We start from the raw sequence: 20,492 nt of genomic DNA, 5'->3' as shown, positions 1-20,492 counted from the left end.
AAAAAAAGTACTTGTTAATGTTTGTTAAAAACATTGGTAATTCATTGTAAACTTGGAGATGAGAAAAAAAGATATAGATGTGGTTACTTAACTCTTTAAAAAGGTGAGAGTTGATTTTATAAGAGTGATACATTTCAGCTCTCACTTCCACTTAGGTTTTGGGATCCATAAAAAACACAATTAACACTGAACATCTGATGTTTACTAAATTTTTTGCGGTGTGGTGAAGCATGAAGTCTGGACCATAAATAATATGGAGGGACACTGCCCTCTAGTGGTTTCCTGTTGCACTGCAGTAAACGTGTAATAGATGCTGCCTTCACTGAAATTAATCCTTCTGCGTCAAACCAAACCAAAAACTAGCAGCATAAAGAATAAAATATTCCTTAAATACAAGTGAATCTAACTGGGAATAAACCATTCCTAGGAACAAAACGACTGCTACATGCTACAAGATGGAAATGGCAGATATACAACAAAGCTTGAACTTTCGTATTTAAGTTCTTTAAGTTCTTTCTTTTTTCCAGTAGAGACAGAGAAGTTAGTCAGAGTTGATGGGAAGATGAATTGATCTAAACACAGGTCAGTTAATACTATTAGAAACCTTGATTTAGGATGGCCCAGTTGAAGTCCAGATCTTGAGCGTTTTTTGTTTGTTTTTTTTTGTTTTGTTTTTATCAATTAATGAAGATAATGTACATAAAATCACAAAAAAAAGCATATTTGTGGTTGCAACACAGTTTAGTATGAAAATGTGGTTCATGAGTAGTAATGATGAGTACTTATGAAGTACTAATTCCAAAGCTCTTACACTTTGAAATAGTGTAAAGTGAGCGAAATGTGCAGCACCCCAGACCGAATTTACATGGTACAACCACGAGAGGGCAGCATGGAGCTATAAAAACAAATCTAGATTGTGATTTGCCTGAAGCAACTCAACACAGAAGATTAATATTTCCTTCACTTCTATTTTTTTTAACTATTCAGGCAAAACAATACTTTTGTCAAAGAAAAGGAAGCTGTGATTCTGAGATAATAATGGAGGTGATCAAAACAAAATATCCCGCAGTGTTTCCTTCCATGCCAACTCTACTCATTCAAAATGTCTTTGTGGTTGTTTTTGTTTGTTTGTTTGCTTGTTTTTAAATAATGCTCTTTTACTTATGGTGTAATAATTTTCTTCTCCAATACAATCTAAGTTAAGAAGTTGAACATGCTCCATCTTATATAAGCCAAACAGTGAACCGTTCCTTTTTTTCCTGAGAATTATGAAGGTGGGATTATCGCTCTTTTGACAGTTTCATCTTGCAGAGAACAGACAGTCAGATCCATCTTCTTGAGCGGAGACACTTTTTGGGCAACCTTTGGAAATGTCTGAAACATCGAGCCATGACAAGGAATAATATGAGCAAACACCGTCACTAAACTTTCCTGTGTTGACTCTTAAAATATAGTCTTATCACAATGGCATACCGTTCCTGTTACCACATCAGTACTACAGGTCATCCATCACAATGTTTTACGCCACACTGGATATATAATACTTTTTCCTTCTGTATTTGCCATCTTTTTTTTTTAGATTTCCATCTTTTTTTTTTTAGATTTACAGTGCCATGAAAATGCAGTTGTGCTCTTAGAGATCGCTTCTCTTTTACTTTTTTGTTACTTGTCTGTCATGCTTTTAGATCATCAAACCAATATCAGATAATGAATACAAAGAAACTGTTTCAAAGGATCTAAAGATGTATCCAAATCAACCTGGTTCTATGTGGAAAAAGTAGTAGCACAGCACATCATCAAATAAGTTTGAAAACCCTCCAAAAAAAATTATGCAAAGGAAAGTGGTCTATAATTTATCCTCAGTGATTTTAAAGAATTTATTATTGTGAATGCTTAAAGGCAGTTGTTGCTTTAGGAGTCAATCAGATTAGTGATCCAGGTTGGTATGGATTGCCTTATTCCCTTAATAAATAAAATCATGAACCTTTGTTATGCGTCTACTTAGTTAATTCTGATTGATGTTAAAATTGATTTAACGAGCTATAACATTTTAAGTATGACGAAAAGAATAAAACAAATTTATTTGTTACAGGGCTTTGGGGGAGTGGTGCTTTATTACAGCTGACAGCTGATCTGAAAATGGTGTTCAACTTATTACAAGAAATGACTAATGGAGGATACGTGTAATGGTCCAGTTAGGAGTCAGATTTGTTCTCTTTAAAAAAGAAAAAGCACCGGCTAAGAATGTACACATCCATATGCATTTATCAATGTGGGAAACGTTCTGCGACAGATTCTCAAACAGCAGTGCGGGAACGCAGCCCTGGCGCTGACTCCTGGCTTATCTGGAGCTGTGTAATCTCTGCGAGGTGTTTGGGCCGCTCAGGGTCGAAAAACACGTACACAACCCCAAAAGAAAAACATGCCAGTCCAAGGGAGAACAGTTCTCCCTGGAGAAGTTTACGTTATTCAAAAAGGGAACAAAATCAAACCTGATGAACGTTATTATGGTGGCTGCGACTACTTATGCAAGACGCTTACTTACGATAATATTGAAAATTACACGGCGCTGACTCAGGCGATTTTCTGAATAAATGGCTGCCTCATAATAATCAATCCCAGAAAATCCCTCAAACTTTAGAGGAATGATTTTTTTTTTTTTTTTTTTTCTTGAACTGTGTTTTGTTTGGCAGTGTAGCAATCAGAATTATCAGCAGTGCAGAACCGATGCTTTTCTAATGTCCTGTAAACATTTAGCCTTTACATCGCAGTCACGATGTGGGCGACTTGGGGGAGTGCAGTAGTCATATTGCGATTGGAAGGCAGTAGGTATAACTCCAGCTTTCTCCTGCTGAGAGCAAGGAACGGGCAGTTTTCGAAATGGGTAAATTCCCCTCTGGTGTGTAAGGTATGTTGAATAAGCATTTCCAGGTTTAAGGAGCGTAAGGTCTACAATGTCTGGGTGAGATCAAATTTCCTGATGTATTGTAGCACTTTCCCAAGTGGTTAAGTCAAACAACTCAAAATTGGCAAAAAGGTCCCTCCTCTCACACAGTTAGAGCCCCTCTTGCTTTTGCCACATGACTGCCTGGCCTCTTATTAAGCTTCTCCGCTACAGTACAGCAGACCCCACAGCGTTCTGATAGCAGAAACTTATGTAAGAATAATAATTAGTAGTGAGATCACTATCCTCCTGGCCTCTCCAGTCCTGTCACAGATTTACTGGTGTGGAATGGAGTCAAGTCACTTGAGATTTACGGCGGTAAGGGTCAGCGAGAGGGAAAAGCTGCAGTTGGAACAAAGCTGTGGTTTAAATGAGTGACTGGAGAATATTGGACGGTAAAAAACAAGCCAATGGGGGAAAAAATGAAAAATACAAATTCTCTGTGGAAAAGAAAACAGCCAACAAAGGCATTATTTTAATACATTTAATAGTGCACTTTAATTAACCTGTACAGAAATAATATTAATAATAAAAAAGATAAAACACATTTCTGTAGCACAAAGCTTACCATGTACAATAAAATAACATAAAATGATACAGAAACACACATATTTGAGGTATAAATATATTTGCTTTAAATTAACTGTCATTGTCATGCGTTATTTGGCAGAGACACTGTTACAGGTACAAACTGGTAGGATATAAACAAAGGGCTTAGTGAATTAATTACACACTGAGCACGAACAGCTTGGACAGCCTCCTATCGAAGAGTGTCGGTGCTGGAAGGAGTTACGTGGGCACAAATCTCTATAATTACTTTTTAAACACAGCGAGACAATAGAGTGAAAGACGCTTACGCAAATAGATTTTTATCCTTCTTGTGAAAAAGACACATTCAGTCTCCGCTCTTTACAGTAAAACCTGTAAAATCCCCACCTTTATAAAAGGACATTTTCTCTCTCTCTCTCTCTGTCTCTCTCTCTGTCTGTCTCTCTCGTCTTTCGTGTAGCTGGAGGTTTCAGTTGCAGTGAGTTGTGTCTTCTGTTCTCTTGTGCATGAAGAAAGTGGAACATGTATAGTTTTCAATATATTCCTAATAGGATAGAATTGCAAACAACAAATAAAAATAAAAAAAAAGAATGTGAACTGTGCTGTTTTTGAGACTAAAACAAACATTGATGCCTTCTAGGATGAGCTTTAGCTTCTTTCTTTATTTGGTCCATTAAATCTGTTTTTCTTTTTTTTATATATATATATATCTTTCTGCCGTTCTCTTTAAAGTCACTGACAAACTAACTTTTGGCACTCGCACGGAGACCAAACCCGCCTCGTGAATCTTCACAAACAAAGATCAGCTTCCACATAAAACCCATGACTCACTCAAATCCTTCTGGAGGGGATTGCAGCGACTTTTATCTGTCAGTAGACGGGATCCCGGCTGATCGGTCCTTTCATTCTGGTGAGCCAGCCACCGGTCCTCCTCCTCCTCTACCTGCAAGCACTAAAACCCTGCGTGCAGTCGCCCACCTGTCATCCCACCGTATCCTGTCTTTTGTTTCCACTCAGCCTGTGGATTTTGCATCTTTCCTCACCCACACATTCATTCATCAGCTCTTAATAACATCTACAGGTCCTCCTGTGCTTCGCTGTAACAGAGAAGTTGGTCAGAGGCGACGTGCGGCGGACGGCCACGTCAGCTTTTTCTGACCGGAATACTTTATATGTACTTGCTTTCCTCTGACTGTAAACCAACGCGACAAAATACGCACTTAGCATTTGTTGCTTTGCACCCACCCGCACACACGAGCTCATGCATACCTTGAGTCTTCTTTGCTTCTCAGAAGCCGTATCATCCCTTTAGATAAAGTCAAAACCACACATTCCGAATCAACAAAACAAAACGTCTCCAGGATGAGACACGGCTGTGTGCGAGTCCTCTCAGCAGTCCCAACAAGACCAGTTTAGTCAGTCTGTTTTGACTCTGGGGAAAATGAGTCCTTGAATCCGGGCTCCATACTTTGTCTTTTTCACTGTGAACATGACGACGACTTGCCTCCATCCAAAGTTGCAGTCCCAAGAATTTGTCGTGGTCTGAATTGCACGCTGCCTGTTTATTTATCCGTGGAAACAGTGAAGGAGTCTCTTATTCGCGCCACCTCAGCAGCACACAGCTGTCCGTGGAGTTTATTGTACCACTCTGGGAAACGGCCCCTAAAAAAGAAAAGAAAAAGATTTAGCATTAGGATGACGCAGCTCTATGAAAATGCTGGCGTATTTAGTGACTGGCTTGCTTTAGTCAGCGTTGCACCGATCAGGTTTCTACAGGCTGATATCAAGTTTTGGGTTTCATTAAAGGTCTGACCTGATGAGTCCATTTCTAAGATTCTGACTTTTTCCCCAATAGATTATGACAAAGAAAACATGAACACTATTGTTCATAATCTTTGATTGGGGTTTAGTTTTAAATGCGTAAAACAGTGAAAGCATTTTAAGATTATTTATGCACCAAAGCCAGTATCCCCAAATCTTATCTAATTTTTTTTTACTGAATTCAGAAAGCACATGTTGGTAATTTTTTGTTTTTGGACTAAAAATGGAAGGAGATTTTAATTTTGATGCATTTAATGATTGAGGATTTTTTTTTTCCCCCAGTGTTTGATTCAGCCGATTCTGATCTCATACTGATTGGTGCATCTCCAGCTATGATCACCCTGGGTTCTGTGTAAGCCACTAACCTGAGGTCAGTTCTGGAAATGTGTGTGAGTCTGGATTTGTTGGTTCCACAGGGTTCTATGTAGTAGCGTGAAGTGAGCACGTTGGCGCGGACACCCACCACTGGCACCCCTTCGTGGTCCACAGACGTAGAAACAAGTGCACACGCACCTTTTGGTAGGTCCGTGATCCATGTTCTGACAGTGATAATCAAAATATTTAGCATTAACTTTGAACTAAAGCGGAGAAATTTAAAATAAGTAAATAAATAAATAAATCAAACAAACAAAAAAAAAACAAGAAAGCGTGAGGTGAGAAGAAAACGAGTCTACCTTAGCAGCAGGTGGTCTCTGGTGGGATGCGGCGCCATGGCGTTCCGAACATACTGGTAGATCTCCGTCCGCTCATCCAGCGTCTCCACTACTCTGCTTTCCAGTAGATCCTCGTCCCAGTGACCCTGCTCTCGCAGCAGTCGGGTCAGAACATCGTCGGGACTCGCCGGAATCTCTACGGTGACTTTCCAGAGCCTCAGTGGAAATCCGTCGTGAACCTGCAGGACAGAACAAAAAAAACGACAGGCAACGTTACACAAACATTCCTTGGAACTTCTGAGATAAACAGAAACATATTCATCAGTTAAAATTATTGTCCTCTTATAGCCACAATCTACTAAATATGTTATTTTGTATTTTATGTGTTTTTTATGTGGTCAGTGGTCTCCATTTTCTTTTAAAATTAAAAATCCAAAAAGTGTTTGGAGAATATACCAGGAGTGAAAAGGAATACGTGTAAATTGACTCCACATTTTGAAAACCCTAGATCATTTTCCTTTCACTTCTCCCTTTTGTGCTACTTTGAGTTGGTCAATCGCAAAAAGCCTCTTCAAAACAAATTCAAGTTTGTGGTTCAGAATAAAACTCCAACTTAAATTTTACAGAACACTCCTGCTGTATTTGAAAATGAACTCATTATGGTCCCGTCAGCCGCTATGTTCTCCCATCTGTCGGTAAAACATGGCCGCTGTGCCGCTGCGACGCCACTGCGACTTTCACACAGGAGAAAAGATAACTCTCTCCAAGTCTTTAAGCACATTCAGCACAGGAAATGTAGGCCTGGGAGAATGGAGAAGTTGTGTTTGTGTGTGTTGCGAGATGAAGCTGATGTCATTCTGGGAGAGAGTCCAGAGCAGAAGGGATGGGAGCGCGAAGCCAAGAGCGCAGCCGTTTTCACACGGATGCCTTTCTAGACAGGAAACCCTAACTGCTGTTTTTCCACTCACTATTTAAAAAAAGCGAGTCAAACATGAAGATGACAGGAAACGGAGATGGCAGCTTGTTGACATACCACAGACAGACTAACCCATATTTCCTTTTTTTTTTTTTTTTTTCAATGAATTTTCATCAGCTGGGAATTTACTTGAGGTGAACTTACCTTCCTGCAGGCCAGCTCTGCGTGCTCAGGCGTGGAGCAGCTGTCATAACCTTTGAACTTGTCTTTTGCCTCCTTCAGAAGCAGGTCCAGGCTGTCCTGGAGACAGGCTCTGTAGCCCCCCTGCCCGGCCTCTTCACCAGCCAGCTCCTCGAAGCGCTGCGGCAGCAGAGCCTGCTCCAGGTACGAGTTTCTGCAGCGGTTCATCTCTTCTGGGATCTGGAAGGAAGAATCCAGCAGATGGAAGGTCAGGGCGTTACAAACCGTGAGGTAGCAATAAATGCTGCTTCACCAATCTTTTTTTCTTCGTACGAAAAAAAAAAAAAAGGTTTTACAGCAGTTTTATCTGGTTTTACAGATTTGAAAAAAAAGTGATTAGCTTAAACTCTCTAAGGTCTTTCTTATCACAACTATCTCCCGGGTTTATCAGAAACTATTAAGTTCTCCTTGGACATGGATGAATCATTAAAGCGGGATTTGATTAATTTATATTTCTAGGCTTCTGCAGCTCATTTTTTGTTGTTTATTTCTTTCCTCCTCAAATTGAATTTTGACAACGTATATGTCCAAGATCCTCTGAAAGACTAGCTCAGGTCAAGATAAATATATGTTAATTTCATCCCTGCTTCCTCCTGAGGAAATGCAAATCTAATCAAATATCATTTAAGGGCTTTATTGGGTTTACTCATTGGATATGAGCACAATGGGAGGGCAGGAAGTTTGTCCACAATCTAATCAAGGTTTAAATGACGGTAATAAGTCAAAGTGTGTTCCCCTTTAGATTTTACATGTCTGAGGCGAAGCTGCAAGACAGAGCAGGTTTCAAAAAAGAAAAAAAAAGAAAAAGAAAAAGTTGCCCTGATAGGTTTTGCTGATTATTTAGTACACCTTGTAGAGGGAACACACAGTGCTCACTGGTATGTGCTGTACAAATAGTTGTGAAGACAAAGTAAATTGTGCAGGATGGAGTCAGTCGGAGACATTTGTCACAGTGCTGCTTGCACAACATTCGTGAGAATTGCAAAGACGAGTTATATAAGTGGCAGTGTGTTTACATGACAAATGCATGGACAAAAAGCACGTGACAACGACTCAATCAGCAACTCAGGGTCAAGTCGCATATAAGCCGTAAAAACAAAGACTTTGGATCTGACGTAGACTTGCAGTCTAAAGACTCAGGACTTGAGTTGGATTCGCTTTCTAAAAACTAAAAACATTTTTTTTTTCGATAGTTGCTAAGCTGGCAGCAAAAAAAAAAAAAAGTTTAAAATAAAAACAAAACTTTATGTTTGTATCATTGATAAATTCATTTTAATACCATAATAGCAGCTAAAATTAACTAAAGAAAAAAAATGAAAAGGTTTTGGGAAAGAAACCTGTAAAATATTTTCATGTTAAAAATCAGGGCATGCAAAACAGTGACTAGTTAGGTCAATGCTAATAAAGTTAATAAAGATTGGAGAAAAACACTTCACAGTTCTCTGGGACGTGACGAGGCGGAGTGAGGTGGAACTGAAATCAAAACAACTTTATGCTTCAATCTACCGTAAAGAGCAAGTTTATTTCCTACTGCGTTTGCGAACTGACCCTGAAAAGCTTCCTGCACTCCTGGATCATGTGTGCCAGTCCATGCGTGGCAGCCAGGTTCTCATTCAGGTCCCTCTGGTCAGGTTTTCCCAGCATCTGCTTCCGGTTCATCACCCTGTCACAAGCCAAAAGAGAAAGAGAGAAGATGTATTCATGATGACAGAGTGGAAACAAAGGGTCAAATGGTACAGAGCCGATGAACCCCTCACAAACAATTCCTATATGTGGAACAATGTCCGTCTAAGTAGGCTAAGATGTAACCTTTTCTGTTTCCTTCCATCTCTGCCCTCCATCTACAACATCCTACTCTTTTGTTTCCCTGGAGTGACCTCTTCCTGTTTTTGAAATATCCAGGATGCTTCATGTTATGTAATATAAAAAGGGGAAAAAAGAGACAGATAATGTCAATCACAATCAACAAGCTCCCTACCAACATCCACACAACTATCAAGAGAGTCGAAGATGAGTCTGTTGAGGTATTTAATCTCAGTTTGTTATTCTAGCTGCAAAACAGCAGACAGGAGGAGGCCTGAAAAGGTCACTGGAGTGTCTTTCACCAGTGTAACACAGGATTTGCATCAGATGCATCAGCTGCATGTACAGTATTTATAGTAACAATCTTTCCATTAGTGGACCTCAAGGTAAATGTAGAGAGGCACTCATCAGGCTTTTCTAGCATTTTTTTTTAGCTTTCTTTAAGGTTCAGTCTTTTTTTTTTCAGAAAAACAATAACTCATTGATGGTAGATAGACGTCTTATTCTGCATAAAAATGAAAGAATTTCAAAATTATTCTCATTCATGCCTGAAAGCATGCACCCTAAACTCTGCCTGATTTTTATTAATATAAAGCAAAGTTTATCCAAGGGCGCCACGCCGGTTTTGGGTTTTATAGATGAAAAAAGATGGAATAAGTTGGTTTAAAAAAAGTACAAAACTCTTTTTTATGCGTTAGACCTACCAATCACTGATCAAAGCTGACAACTGGCTGATTCTGACATGTGGATGATTAATTGGTGCATCTCTACGGAAATGAGACCACAGCATGATAAAGCACAACTTTTTATGTGGTTTGTCACTTTCATTGTTGGTACCCTAGTTCCCCACCCCCACCTCTTTCTTCTTCTCTGTCCTTTGTCTCTTTGTAATTGTCGTGGCTTGTCCAATTTTCTGCCTGAACCAGATACTGCCTTTTGTGCATTTAACACACAAAAGGCAGCATATTCCTCCCATATACTGCGCAATGGGAGGAATAACGGATTTTCATCCTTTTAGAGATTAAATCCTAATAACAGATCAGATTTTTAAACTGACTGGTTAGTTTTTCTGTTCCAGACTGCTCGCGCTCGCACACCTGGGAGAGGAGCTCTCTTTGCGGCGGAGAGTGTTGAGGTGGAAGAGCGACGGCGCCAGACACACGGCCAGGTTGGTGGGCGTCATCTGGTTCTCTGCCACGCTCGCCGTCACGTCGCAGAGCAGGCACAGCAGGGTGCGCAGCGCCTCCCGGTTCTCATCCGGCAGCAGCAGCACGGCTGCGCGGGTCGCCTGAAGACGGAGCTCCTTGGGCATGTCTGCGGGGAGGAAGAGAAGGCGGCGTTTGTCATGGCTGCTTGTTAATACAATTATCCGCCGTCATGCAGCATCATGTCATCTTTTTATGCAGAAATTGGTTAATCCAATAAGGATATTGTGTAAGGAGCCACTTCGTCGGCAGAGTACGAGTAATGTCCGGGGCCTGAAATTGGTGTGTTACGCAAGACACAGGATGTTCATAATACATCTTTTTTTGGAGAGGACTCCGTCGACTTGATCTTTTTTGAAACACTTTGTGAAACGGTAGGGATTAAACATTATAGGATTCTCATGCTACACAGAATTATACACAAGGTGATAAGTATCTACAGAAGCAAAGAAAAACATTATTATGCGAGGTAAAGCTGCCTTTGTGGGGCTTCGTCTCTTTTTGTTTCCTTACATTGATAAATCTGCAGGAAGGTCTCAGACAGCTTGCTTGTCAGCAGCGGTTCAGGCAAATCTCTGAAATACTGCTTCAGCATGTCGGCGACGTCATAGGCCGACTGGCCCTCGTAGTTGACCCCTCCGCCATCTGCACCACTGGCCTCGTTCATTTGGCGAAGAGCTTGTATGCGAGATTTAACTCCAGATTTCCTGAAAAGGCCAACCTGGGAGGAAGACGGAGGAACGTCATACATTCAGCAAATATCTTGAAAAGATACCCCCACCCCTCTTCCTGGTTGCACTCGAGTTTCTTTAAGAGTGCAGGAGCAAACAGGGCTGAACTCACAACTGTGCTAGACTGAAGCTTGATATAACATGAAAAAAATATGAAGACGTTCAAAAAGTAAGAAAATACAAAGAAACACTGACGTCCAAATTCCTTACCCGCTGTGGTAAGAGTAAATGTTTTCCCAATGATCCATGCCTCACATCTTTTGAATCAATAATTTGTTTTTGGAAAGAAAAAAGAACATTCTTGACTCATCCACACATTAAGGGCTTACAGTTAATTGGAGTTACATCATAACAGGGATTGTTGACTGTACTTGAACGAAGCTCCCATGACACCCAGTGTGCATTCTTGTACAACACACTGTGTAGGACCTCATCAGAGGCCTTTTTTGGGCCGTACGAAGAGGCGCTTGGGGAGGAAAATGGGGACTAAACGTCTAGGCAGAATATTTTCCACCAGCGTTCACCATCTCTGAACAGAGGCGCCTTGTCCTATTTGAGAAGAAAGCAATCCTTCTTCTCTCTATTTTTGTGCTGCTTTACCAGCTATTTTCTCCACATACGCCCATTCTGTACGTATGAATGCACAGACACGCTTTGCTAAGGGAAACGAAACAGCATTCACAGTGCCTTGCTAAAGTTATCATACCCCTTGAACTTGTTCACATTTCAAAACATTACACAAGATTACGGATGCTTTTTCAAGTCACCATATGTTTGGGGTGTAAGAATGGAATTGAATGGAGGTTTGATTGACCAGACGTGTAGGAACAAACATGTGGTACAATTTGTGCTAATCTGTTTACATGTGACCATCTGGGCAATTAGAATTACCTGGTCAAGACACTGATTGCGTAAATAGCGCATGGCCTGCTGAATTCCCTGAGGAAGTGGCTGGCCGGTTCGCTGGACGATGACTTGGAGCGGCACACCGAACACGTTCCGGTCTTTGTAGTCCCGCACTTTGATTCGCTTCATAAACTTTGGCACAGCCCTGCAACACAAACACACAAAAGAAAAGAATGTAGCTGTAATCTTCAAGTAGGTCATATTTTTGCTTGAGACTTGAGGTAAAAGCCCCCCACCAGAAAAAAAAAAAATAAATAAAAATAAATCAGAAAACTAATCTGATTTCTACGGAAATAAACTAAAAAGCATGCCTGTTTAATGTAATATCTACAGGATGCCTGTAGATATTTGTCGCCAGGGAAACAAGGCGAGGACAAACCAAATACAAAAGATGGGATTTGAAGCGAGACACCGCGAATTTACTGCGGACAATCTTTGGCACCTGTTAATTTCTTTGGATGTTCACTGACATGGCCACTGTTGGCCAACACGACAAAAACCACAAAAGCTGCTGTCACCACCATCCCGTTTCACACAAACCTGCCCACAGATTTATAGATTTTTTTCTGTATGGGTGTGAGTGTGTTTAGCAGAGTGCCTCTGTTGCATGACTTGGTACAAATGCGTCTTTGTAAGAGCAGCTCACAAGACTCTGGAGTACTTCTGAGAACCCCAGTTTGGGAAAAACGAAGAAAAAGAAGCATTTTATGATCATGGATGGAATTCTGAATATGTACAAGGGACCAACAATCAGACTCTGTCTTTCAGAAAGACCGTGATCTGTCATATGACTGTCAAGATGCCTTCTGTTTTCAGAGCAAGAAAGGCGCTGAACGAGAGAAAAACATGAGAAAAAATATTCTATTTGCTATTAGTTGATCAGAAAACTTGAAAACTACCCCAAGTCCATTTGGACACATTGTAAGGGCCCCACGGAATCTAATGCTTTTCTGTTAAGACTTTATCGGTTGACTGGGGCTGCTTGATTTTCAGATCCAACAGTGACAAATACGCCTGTGAGTAAATATACCACACTCTTCGGTGTGGATGTTGTTATTGGAAGAAACTAGAATTTAGCCATCTTCAATATCAGTGAACTGAAAAAAAAAGTTGAATAAGAACAGAGATTTATGAAGCTATTTAAAGAAAAAACAATATTTTTAAAGCTTTGCCATGTGACACTTTTAGGCTGTAAGGTGGTGAGAGAGCAAGTCGTTGGTAGATAGCAAGAAGGTTGAACATATTTTATTCTGAGCTTTCATCCTGTTTTGAAATTAGATAATCATTTTCTTTTGTTTTAAAATCCTGTTTTTGACATTAGACTTGTTAATAATACAAATAAGGACCTTTCATAGGAGAAGGGCAAGAGAAAAGTGTGTTGAATGCTGAGACTCTACTCAGTTTCAGTTTTGCATGAACTGAAGATGAAAAACCATTTACAAAATTGGTGTATCTGCAATTTTCTGTTATCTTTCAGGTTTATTATGACTTTCCAGAGCAAAACTTTAATTTGGATTATAGGTTGGAGCCTGGGGGAAAATCGTAACCAGTTGTTACACATATTAAGGACGATGGGTGAGAGTGAATAGTTTTGAAATAAAGTGGCTCAGGCTGCTGGCTTAAAGGGTGTTTTTGAAATGATAAGTTAAGAAGGGGGCAGTTCTTTCGTGCCTTCAGCACAGCACCTTGCGTGTGAACAGCCATAATTGCACCGTTAAAAAGAAGACAATGTGCACCCCTTCCCAGCAATTATGAGCCTGGGAAAAGAATGTGAAACCCAACCTCTGTGGACAGCCGTCACAGTACCATACAACAACTTGCAGATGGACTGCACTGGGAGGCGGGTGGAACTGAAGGGTAGTGACTGGTTGAATGGATTATGTTTTGGGGCTTTGAGAGGGGGGGTGGGAGGTGGAGGGGTAATTTATAAGACCAAATGTGACCAGTTGCAGCCTAAGGGCAAACAACTTAAGACTTACTTTAAAGGGCATAAATTCTAAGTCCAACCACTCACCAACTGAAGCCATGCTTGTTTGTTGGAGTGTGCTTCTCCAGAAGAGCAGTGAGCTGCAGTAGAGAGAGTTTCTGCAGCAGATTCATCTGCAGCACAGACTGGCAGCTGATCTGGAGCTGAGCCGAGGCCAAGCTGGGGCGGTGGGAGTTCTGGAAGCTCGGCCAGCGGAGCTTCTGTGGTCTGGAGAAGAAGAGGAAGGCACAGATTGAGAACTCAGGAGGAGGAACGATGATTAACAGAAAGAGCAGTTAACCCCCTGGGACCTGTGTCATGCTTTCGTGTGTACAGGAATGCTAAAAACAACACAGAGTATCCAAATACTGTGTGTGGTCGAGTGATCTATGTAGGGATTACGAAGACGTATGCGTACAGCAATCAAGAGATTACCTAAAAGAAACCAAGAGTAATTCTGCTGGTAAATTCCTGAGAGTGTAGAAACAGTCTCCATGGAGACAAGGAGGCATTCCTGAGAACCTAGCACCATCATGTAAGAGGAGAAGTCTCAGCCTGTTCTTCTGTTTATCGCTTAGTGGCAAGTTCATTTAGAATATTCTTCACTTGTAGGTAACTTAGCGTTCATGAATGAAGACCAAATGCAGAGAAAACAGTTCTTTAATAGTCTTAAAGCCTGAGTAGGAGGAGAGTTTAACTTGTTTTTACTGACCTGCTGGTTCGAGTAAGAGACGCTCCCACGCCTGAATCTCTTCTCTCTCTCATCCCATCCTCGACGTCGCCCAAGGGGTTTCCTGTGCTGTCCTGGTCACTTCCATTCTCCGTCTCTTCCAGCCTGTTCTGCAGAGGTGAGGAGGGGCACGGCGATGCCGAGTCCAACGCAGAGTCGGAATCTCCCTCTTCCTCTTCATCCTCCTCTTCCTCCTCCTCCTCCTCACCGGCCACAGCCTCTGACCAGGCATTGACGAAGCCGGTGACATGTTGGAGTACCTCCTCTAGTTTGTCCTCATCCTCTCCCTCCTCTTTTTCGGCGTAGGGGACGTTGTCATAAAAGCTAAGCCGGCTGTCGATTGAACCTGAAGAGGCGCGACGCTGACGCCTGCTTTGCCGTCCCCTGAGGATCACTGAGTTCCCATTGTCGTTCCCATTGTTGTTGCGCAAACTCCCATCCTGCAGGGCTTTGGGGAAGGTTCCAGGCTTGTGGCCTTCAGGCAAATAGAAGAAGATCATGCCCCCTTCTTCATCCTCCTCCTCCTCCTCCTCCTCCTCATCTTCTTCTACTTCTTCTTCTTGTCTGCTTTTGTCTTGAGCACTGCAGTTATTCCTGCGGTTCTGCTCATTGATGGACATCCCTTCACTGGCCTGGCAGGGAATGGGCGGCGCTGATTTGGGCTGCGGCGGCTGACGACTCAGCTCTTGCTGGAGGAGGCTGAAGGGATCAAAGCCCTCCAGATACATCCCTCCTCTCTTGCTGGAACCTGCTGCAGTGCTGTGGCTGCGAGCCCGAGTCACCGGACTCGGTGTGCTCACTGCGCTGCCACTGCTGGCTTCAGACTGACTGCTCCCAGTGCTTCCAGTGCTCCCGTTGCTGGTCTGAGTGGAGTACGACACAGAGCGGTTCCGGTTGAGAGTCATGGTCTGAGCAGCACTGCAGTGGTGATTGAGGTTGATGCTTGAGATGTCCACGCAATTCAGCCTCCTCAGTTTGTCGTCGTCGAAGCCTTGTTTGATGACAGGGCCGCTGATTTCGATTTTCCCTCCGACTGCGCTCCCTTTCTTTTTTCTCTTGGAAGAGGTGCTGCTGCGTAGTCGCAAACTCTCCATCCTCTTGAGGAAGCTTTTAGCTCTTGAACGAGTGCTTTTGCCACCGTCACCTTCTCTATCAAGACTTCCTCCTACTGTTCCTGCTTTGACATCGAAGGTGAAGTGTCTGAGGGTCTCCAGGGGCGATGGTGGCAACCCATCAGACAGAGAATCCTCATTTTGACCTGCTGATCCCCCGGTGCCTGAGGATGAACACATGCTGGCTACTGAGCTAGCCCGTGTGGCACCAGCAGGTACCACTTCATTAATCGAGGCAGCACCATGGATCTTTTCCTCTCCTCTTCCTCCACTCCCACTGCTATGGATGGAACTGACTTCAGGCTGCTCACTGACGTCAGTCAGCACGCTCTCTGAACTGTTCCCTTCACGTAGAGTCAGCTTACCCTTCTGGGGTACTTGGTCTTTAGGAAAGGCGGTTTGGACGGCATCCATTGGGAAACTGGAGAAAACCTCCAGCTCTTCCATCCGGGACCATCGCTTGCTGTCCCTCTGGAATGTCCAGCGGCCACTGATGGCACAAGGCTCATCCTCATCTGAGTCCTCACTCTGAATAGGAAGCGAAGGAGGGGACAAGAGAGGGAGGAAGCGGGAACATGGGAGGGGTAGGGAGAGCGGGAGGGAGAGGAATAGTTAGGAACATTTTCCACTTCTTTCACAACATTCCTCACTACAATCCAGGAAACTCCTTTGAGTTATGAATCCTTTTTCCAGAATTGTTCTAATTTTAACCTACATGACATATAATTATATACAATAGCTAACAAATTATGTCATAACACAGGATCCTTTACAAAATGTCAGAGGATTTATCAAAAGCCAGTGACATAATAAGGAAGCAAATTCGGACAAAATTAGCTCAGTCTAAAGCTTAGAGTAAGCTCATTTCTCTCTCGTCTCCAGATTGATTGACAGACATATATACATCACACTATGAAGGCAGCTGCCTTTACTGAGCTCCAATTAATATAAAAGCACCAAGTCCAAAAAATTTAACCCCCCCAGTTTGGTTAATCTATCGCAGACCCTGAAGGGCATTCAGGAAATTCCATTATGACCCCCGTAGCTCGCAATGCAGCCAGCCAGACTGGGGTCACCACCCCCACCCAGTCGTCGTCAGACGGAGACGGACTTATCTACACTAATTCAAACTATAAAACACTAAAATATGGACAGATTTTGTCTTTTACAAAATTTTAAATAATGCTAGGTTTAAAAGCTCAAACTTAGCATTATTTTCAGCTTTGATGACCTCATGCACATCAATGTGTCTTAGGAAAATATACACCCTATTCAGGGATGTCACAGACCATGTATGGTAAGAGTGTTTGTTAACTTTACATTTAAATTTTACCAAACTAATGGATTAGCTGATTTTGAACTATTGTTGCGGTGTCTTCTTCATATAAAAACACCAAGAAAGTTGTCAACTAAGGGTTAAACATAAACAGCTTCCAGCATTCAACCGAACATCAATTCAAAAATTGGGAACCAAATCATTCTTCTAACATTGGTCCAAAGTCAGGAAACATCTAAAGTAGGTATCCAAATATAAAATGGTACAATTCACCCTAACTATACATCTGTGAACAGTTAGGTTACACAATTTCAAATAATAATAATAATAAAAAAAATTAAAAAAAAACATAATTGTGCTCGAGTCTCCAGTTATGCTAGCAAGCATGTGAAAAAACCGTCGTGTTTCATTTGCTGCACACAAAAAGCACCAACCACTCTGCCGAGCTGAAGCCATTTGTCAAAGTTTTGCAGATATCTTATCCACAAACCCTGGAGCCACCGAAGTATCTGCTGGACCAGCGACCACTTTTGAAGTTGTAAAGTGAAAATTATTTATTTTCTCAATAATTCAACACAAGAAAAAAAAAACACCACAAAGAACGAGAGCGAGAGACGGGGTGGTGATTCTGAAGGGACTGGGAATGCGAAGACATGAAGAGATCAATGCATTCCTAAGTATTCTGGGGAGGAGAGAGGGGGTCTCATAAGAGTAGAGGAGTCAAAGAGGTTATTTGCCTCTTTGACTCCTCTACCTCTGTTGACTCCTGAAATGAAAGGTGACACAGGGAGGGTCATCCTAATGAATACCACCACCCACCGAACAAGGATGTTACTATGCAGCCCTTCAGGCTGTGAGGGAGTTATGGTTGATTTGAAACTGGGTAATTACTGTCACAAAGTGTCACTATCTCAGTCAAGACGTTTGAACTGAAAATTGTGTTATTCAAGACTGACCCTTTACAGATTTGACGCTACAAGCCATAAAATCTAGAGTGGAAAATATGTGGGTTGTCATCAATATCACAAGTTTGCAGTTCTCAAAAGACTCATAGGGCAAGCGTCTTGCAAAAGTATTTATAAATCTTACATTTTTTTTTCCTTCACATTTTTGACCGTAAACCAAAGACTTTTTAATTCATTTTGTTGGGATTTTACTTAACAGACTAACACTTATGTGTGCATAACTATGAAGAGAAAGGAAATTATAAAAATGTCAAATGTTTTACCAACAAAAATCTAAAATGTCTGGATCTGTTTCCTTTCCTCTGATACCACCAAATCCAGTACAAATCATTGCATTCATCCCACAGAGCACTCTTGTACCAATCACCCAAAAATATAAATATTAAATGTATAAATATTTTGTGATTTTCAAAAATATGGTGCATTTTTAAATCTATCGAGACTTGGTTGTTTAGACAGACCAAAGGTAGCATTACATTACTAAGAGTAGCAAAAATGAGGCCATATAAAAAAGCTGCAGAGGTCAAAACCTCAGGCGAAGGAATTTGTTGAGTGTTGCAGAATTTTTTTATTTTTTTATTTTTTGGTGCTTGTTACGATGCCGAAGATATAAAAAAAAATCGGCAAATCTCCCAAAAGTATGCAAGGGGGAGATCCAGGTGAGTGCAACCCTTTGATGTTCCTCTCCCTCCCCCAAGGGTCCCTGCTATCTTGATGTATAAATACTCTCAGTATTTGCCTTTTTAAAGAGGAAACATAACTCCACCCGGTGTCCAGTGGTCGATCTGACAGTTGAGGTGGGGAAATTCAATTGTGTTTCTGAAGAAGTCGTCAGAAAGGTTGTTTTTCTTTTTAATGCGAGCAACTGCAAGTGTATGCATTTGCACTTACCCTCTTTCTTTGTGGAGAGATCTCCAGTCTCATTAGAGCGCACTTGTTGAGAGTGTTCAACCTCCTGCAAGTACAAACACATGTTCAAAATAAGCAGGCTTTAAGAGTTAAAGCTCCTTGACCTTCGCTAGAAAACAAAACTGCACCACAAGGAAAGGAGAAAGGAGGAAAAACTGAGCAAGTGGAAGAGCAAGACAACAGAGGAAGGTGGGGTGCCACCAGTCTGGCTAATGAGCTGCTGAAGGATAATCCCCTAGAACAACGGGAAGAGCTCGATAAGCAGTGAAATCTGCTAGAGTGGAGGAGAAAATGTGGGGAGGGGACAGAAAGCTTATCCCTGCTTCCACCTGGAGAAGGGAAGAAGGGTGGTGGGGTTGAGGTCCTCTCTCTTGTGAGCTCTTAGAGCATATCATGTAACAACAGAGAGATAAAGTGATGGCAACTGAAGGATAGCTATGAGGTAGAGAGTGGGGCTGAAAGCCTTCCAAGAGAAAAATAGCATCCAGATGTATAGATGGACACCTTCTGGAGTTGTAATTCGATTAAGTGACTAACTCTATTAAAGAACCATTATCCCACTCCAATGAGTTAATTAATACAACAGAGATAAAAGTTGTCTTTCACTGTGAATACCACTGCAACTGCCCAAACTGAATCCCAATCAGATAAAAATTCATGGCATGGATATACGTGAAATCTTAATTCAATCATAAGTGATGGTCAAATTTTAATGCTGGGTTTGGCATCTAAACCAATCCATGTTCAACAGCCTCGTTCCCATTGAAAAGCTGGAAGTAGAAGATCTAAAGTGTAAATATGGAGGAATCCCATAGAGAGCCGGAGATATCTGTGCAGAGCAGAGAGCACTGTATAACCTCACATTGTGTAAACTAATACAAACCACTTTCTATTCTGAACGCCATTGGAAGGCATGAAAAACACTTAGTAGATTGTTTAACAATATGTGAAAATTATATTTGCTGCCTTAAAAATGAGAGGATAGCGCTAACAAGAACATTACAGACAGAACACCAACAACAGGTACATCAAGTTTAATTCAAGAGTGTTAGACTGATAATTCCACAATTCCCTTTAACAAATCCTCAAATCAGGTCAGGGCACCCCTACGAGAAACTTTTACTACCACAATGATGTTAGCATTCTACAGATTGAGAACAATGCCAAATTCTAAGACTCTTTACATCACCCTCATATCCAGCAGGAGTAAAATATCTGTATGGTGTGAACATACAAAAGAAAAACACTGGGTATCTCATTCTTATCTCACACTTCCTTAATCTAATCAGAAACGTTCTAAGGCGAGTGTCCTTTTGAAGTTGTCTGCTTTAGATTTTTGCATCAGGGTCAAAACAACATACCATCAAAAGTAAAGGTTGGGTAGGAGTTGTTATCTCACCTGCAGAGAGCCTCAATAGCATCTCGATCAAGGAAGTCATGGTCTCTAGTGACTGACGATATGTCAATGGGAAACTGGGAATCTGAAAGAAACACAAGAGGCAGGGGTTAGGTTAGTGTTGGCATTTTATGCTCCTGATTCAAACGGCGTGCTCAGATAAAACTAGAGTTACCATCCCAAAGACGCCCACCTGCTCAAACACCTAGCTACTCCCACACCCCACTCAACCTTGATGAAAAGCTAAAAAAGGAAATGCCGTCTTAGCCGACCAAACAAACACAGCTGCAGCTTTCAGGCCATGCAGGCAGGGGGAATGTGGAGCTCAGGGGTGAAAGAACAGGGGACTGATTGAACAATGACAATAGGT

The 20,492-nt window shown here is 41.7% G+C and overlaps 1 protein-coding gene across 3 annotated transcripts in view; it reads right to left on the bottom strand.

Annotated features, from left to right (window-relative positions):
- Nucleotides 1-3,414: 3,414 nt before the first annotated feature.
- The window catches only part of dlc1 (DLC1 Rho GTPase activating protein), a 78,211-nt gene continuing 61,133 nt past the window's right edge, over nucleotides 3,415-20,492 (bottom strand). For 2 of the 3 annotated variants that reach the window (XM_007551859.2, XM_016671407.1), the window contains 12 exons: nucleotides 20,126-20,207; nucleotides 18,709-18,772; nucleotides 14,447-16,104; nucleotides 13,783-13,962; nucleotides 11,754-11,913; nucleotides 10,645-10,852; nucleotides 10,024-10,240; nucleotides 8,672-8,786; nucleotides 7,088-7,303; nucleotides 5,989-6,206; nucleotides 5,680-5,853; nucleotides 3,415-5,155 (listed from right to left, as the gene is read on the bottom strand). In XM_007551859.2, coding sequence (XP_007551921.1) covers nucleotides 5,056-5,155; nucleotides 5,680-5,853; nucleotides 5,989-6,206; nucleotides 7,088-7,303; nucleotides 8,672-8,786; nucleotides 10,024-10,240; nucleotides 10,645-10,852; nucleotides 11,754-11,913; nucleotides 13,783-13,962; nucleotides 14,447-16,104; nucleotides 18,709-18,772; nucleotides 20,126-20,207 — 3,392 coding nt within the window. In that variant the 3' untranslated portion in view covers nucleotides 3,415-5,055. The remainder of the gene's footprint in view (nucleotides 5,156-5,679; nucleotides 5,854-5,988; nucleotides 6,207-7,087; nucleotides 7,304-8,671; nucleotides 8,787-10,023; nucleotides 10,241-10,644; nucleotides 10,853-11,753; nucleotides 11,914-13,782; nucleotides 13,963-14,446; nucleotides 16,105-18,708; nucleotides 18,773-20,125; nucleotides 20,208-20,492) is intronic. The other variant, XM_007551861.2, reaches the window with a different exon arrangement.

This window comes from Poecilia formosa, unplaced genomic scaffold (assembly GCF_000485575.1).
Source record: "Poecilia formosa unplaced genomic scaffold, Poecilia_formosa-5.1.2 Scaffold44, whole genome shotgun sequence".
Classification (NCBI taxonomy): Eukaryota; Metazoa; Chordata; class Actinopteri; order Cyprinodontiformes; family Poeciliidae; genus Poecilia; species Poecilia formosa.
Note: the sequence above shows the minus strand (reverse complement) of the source record. Positions and strands in the feature narration are given on the sequence as shown.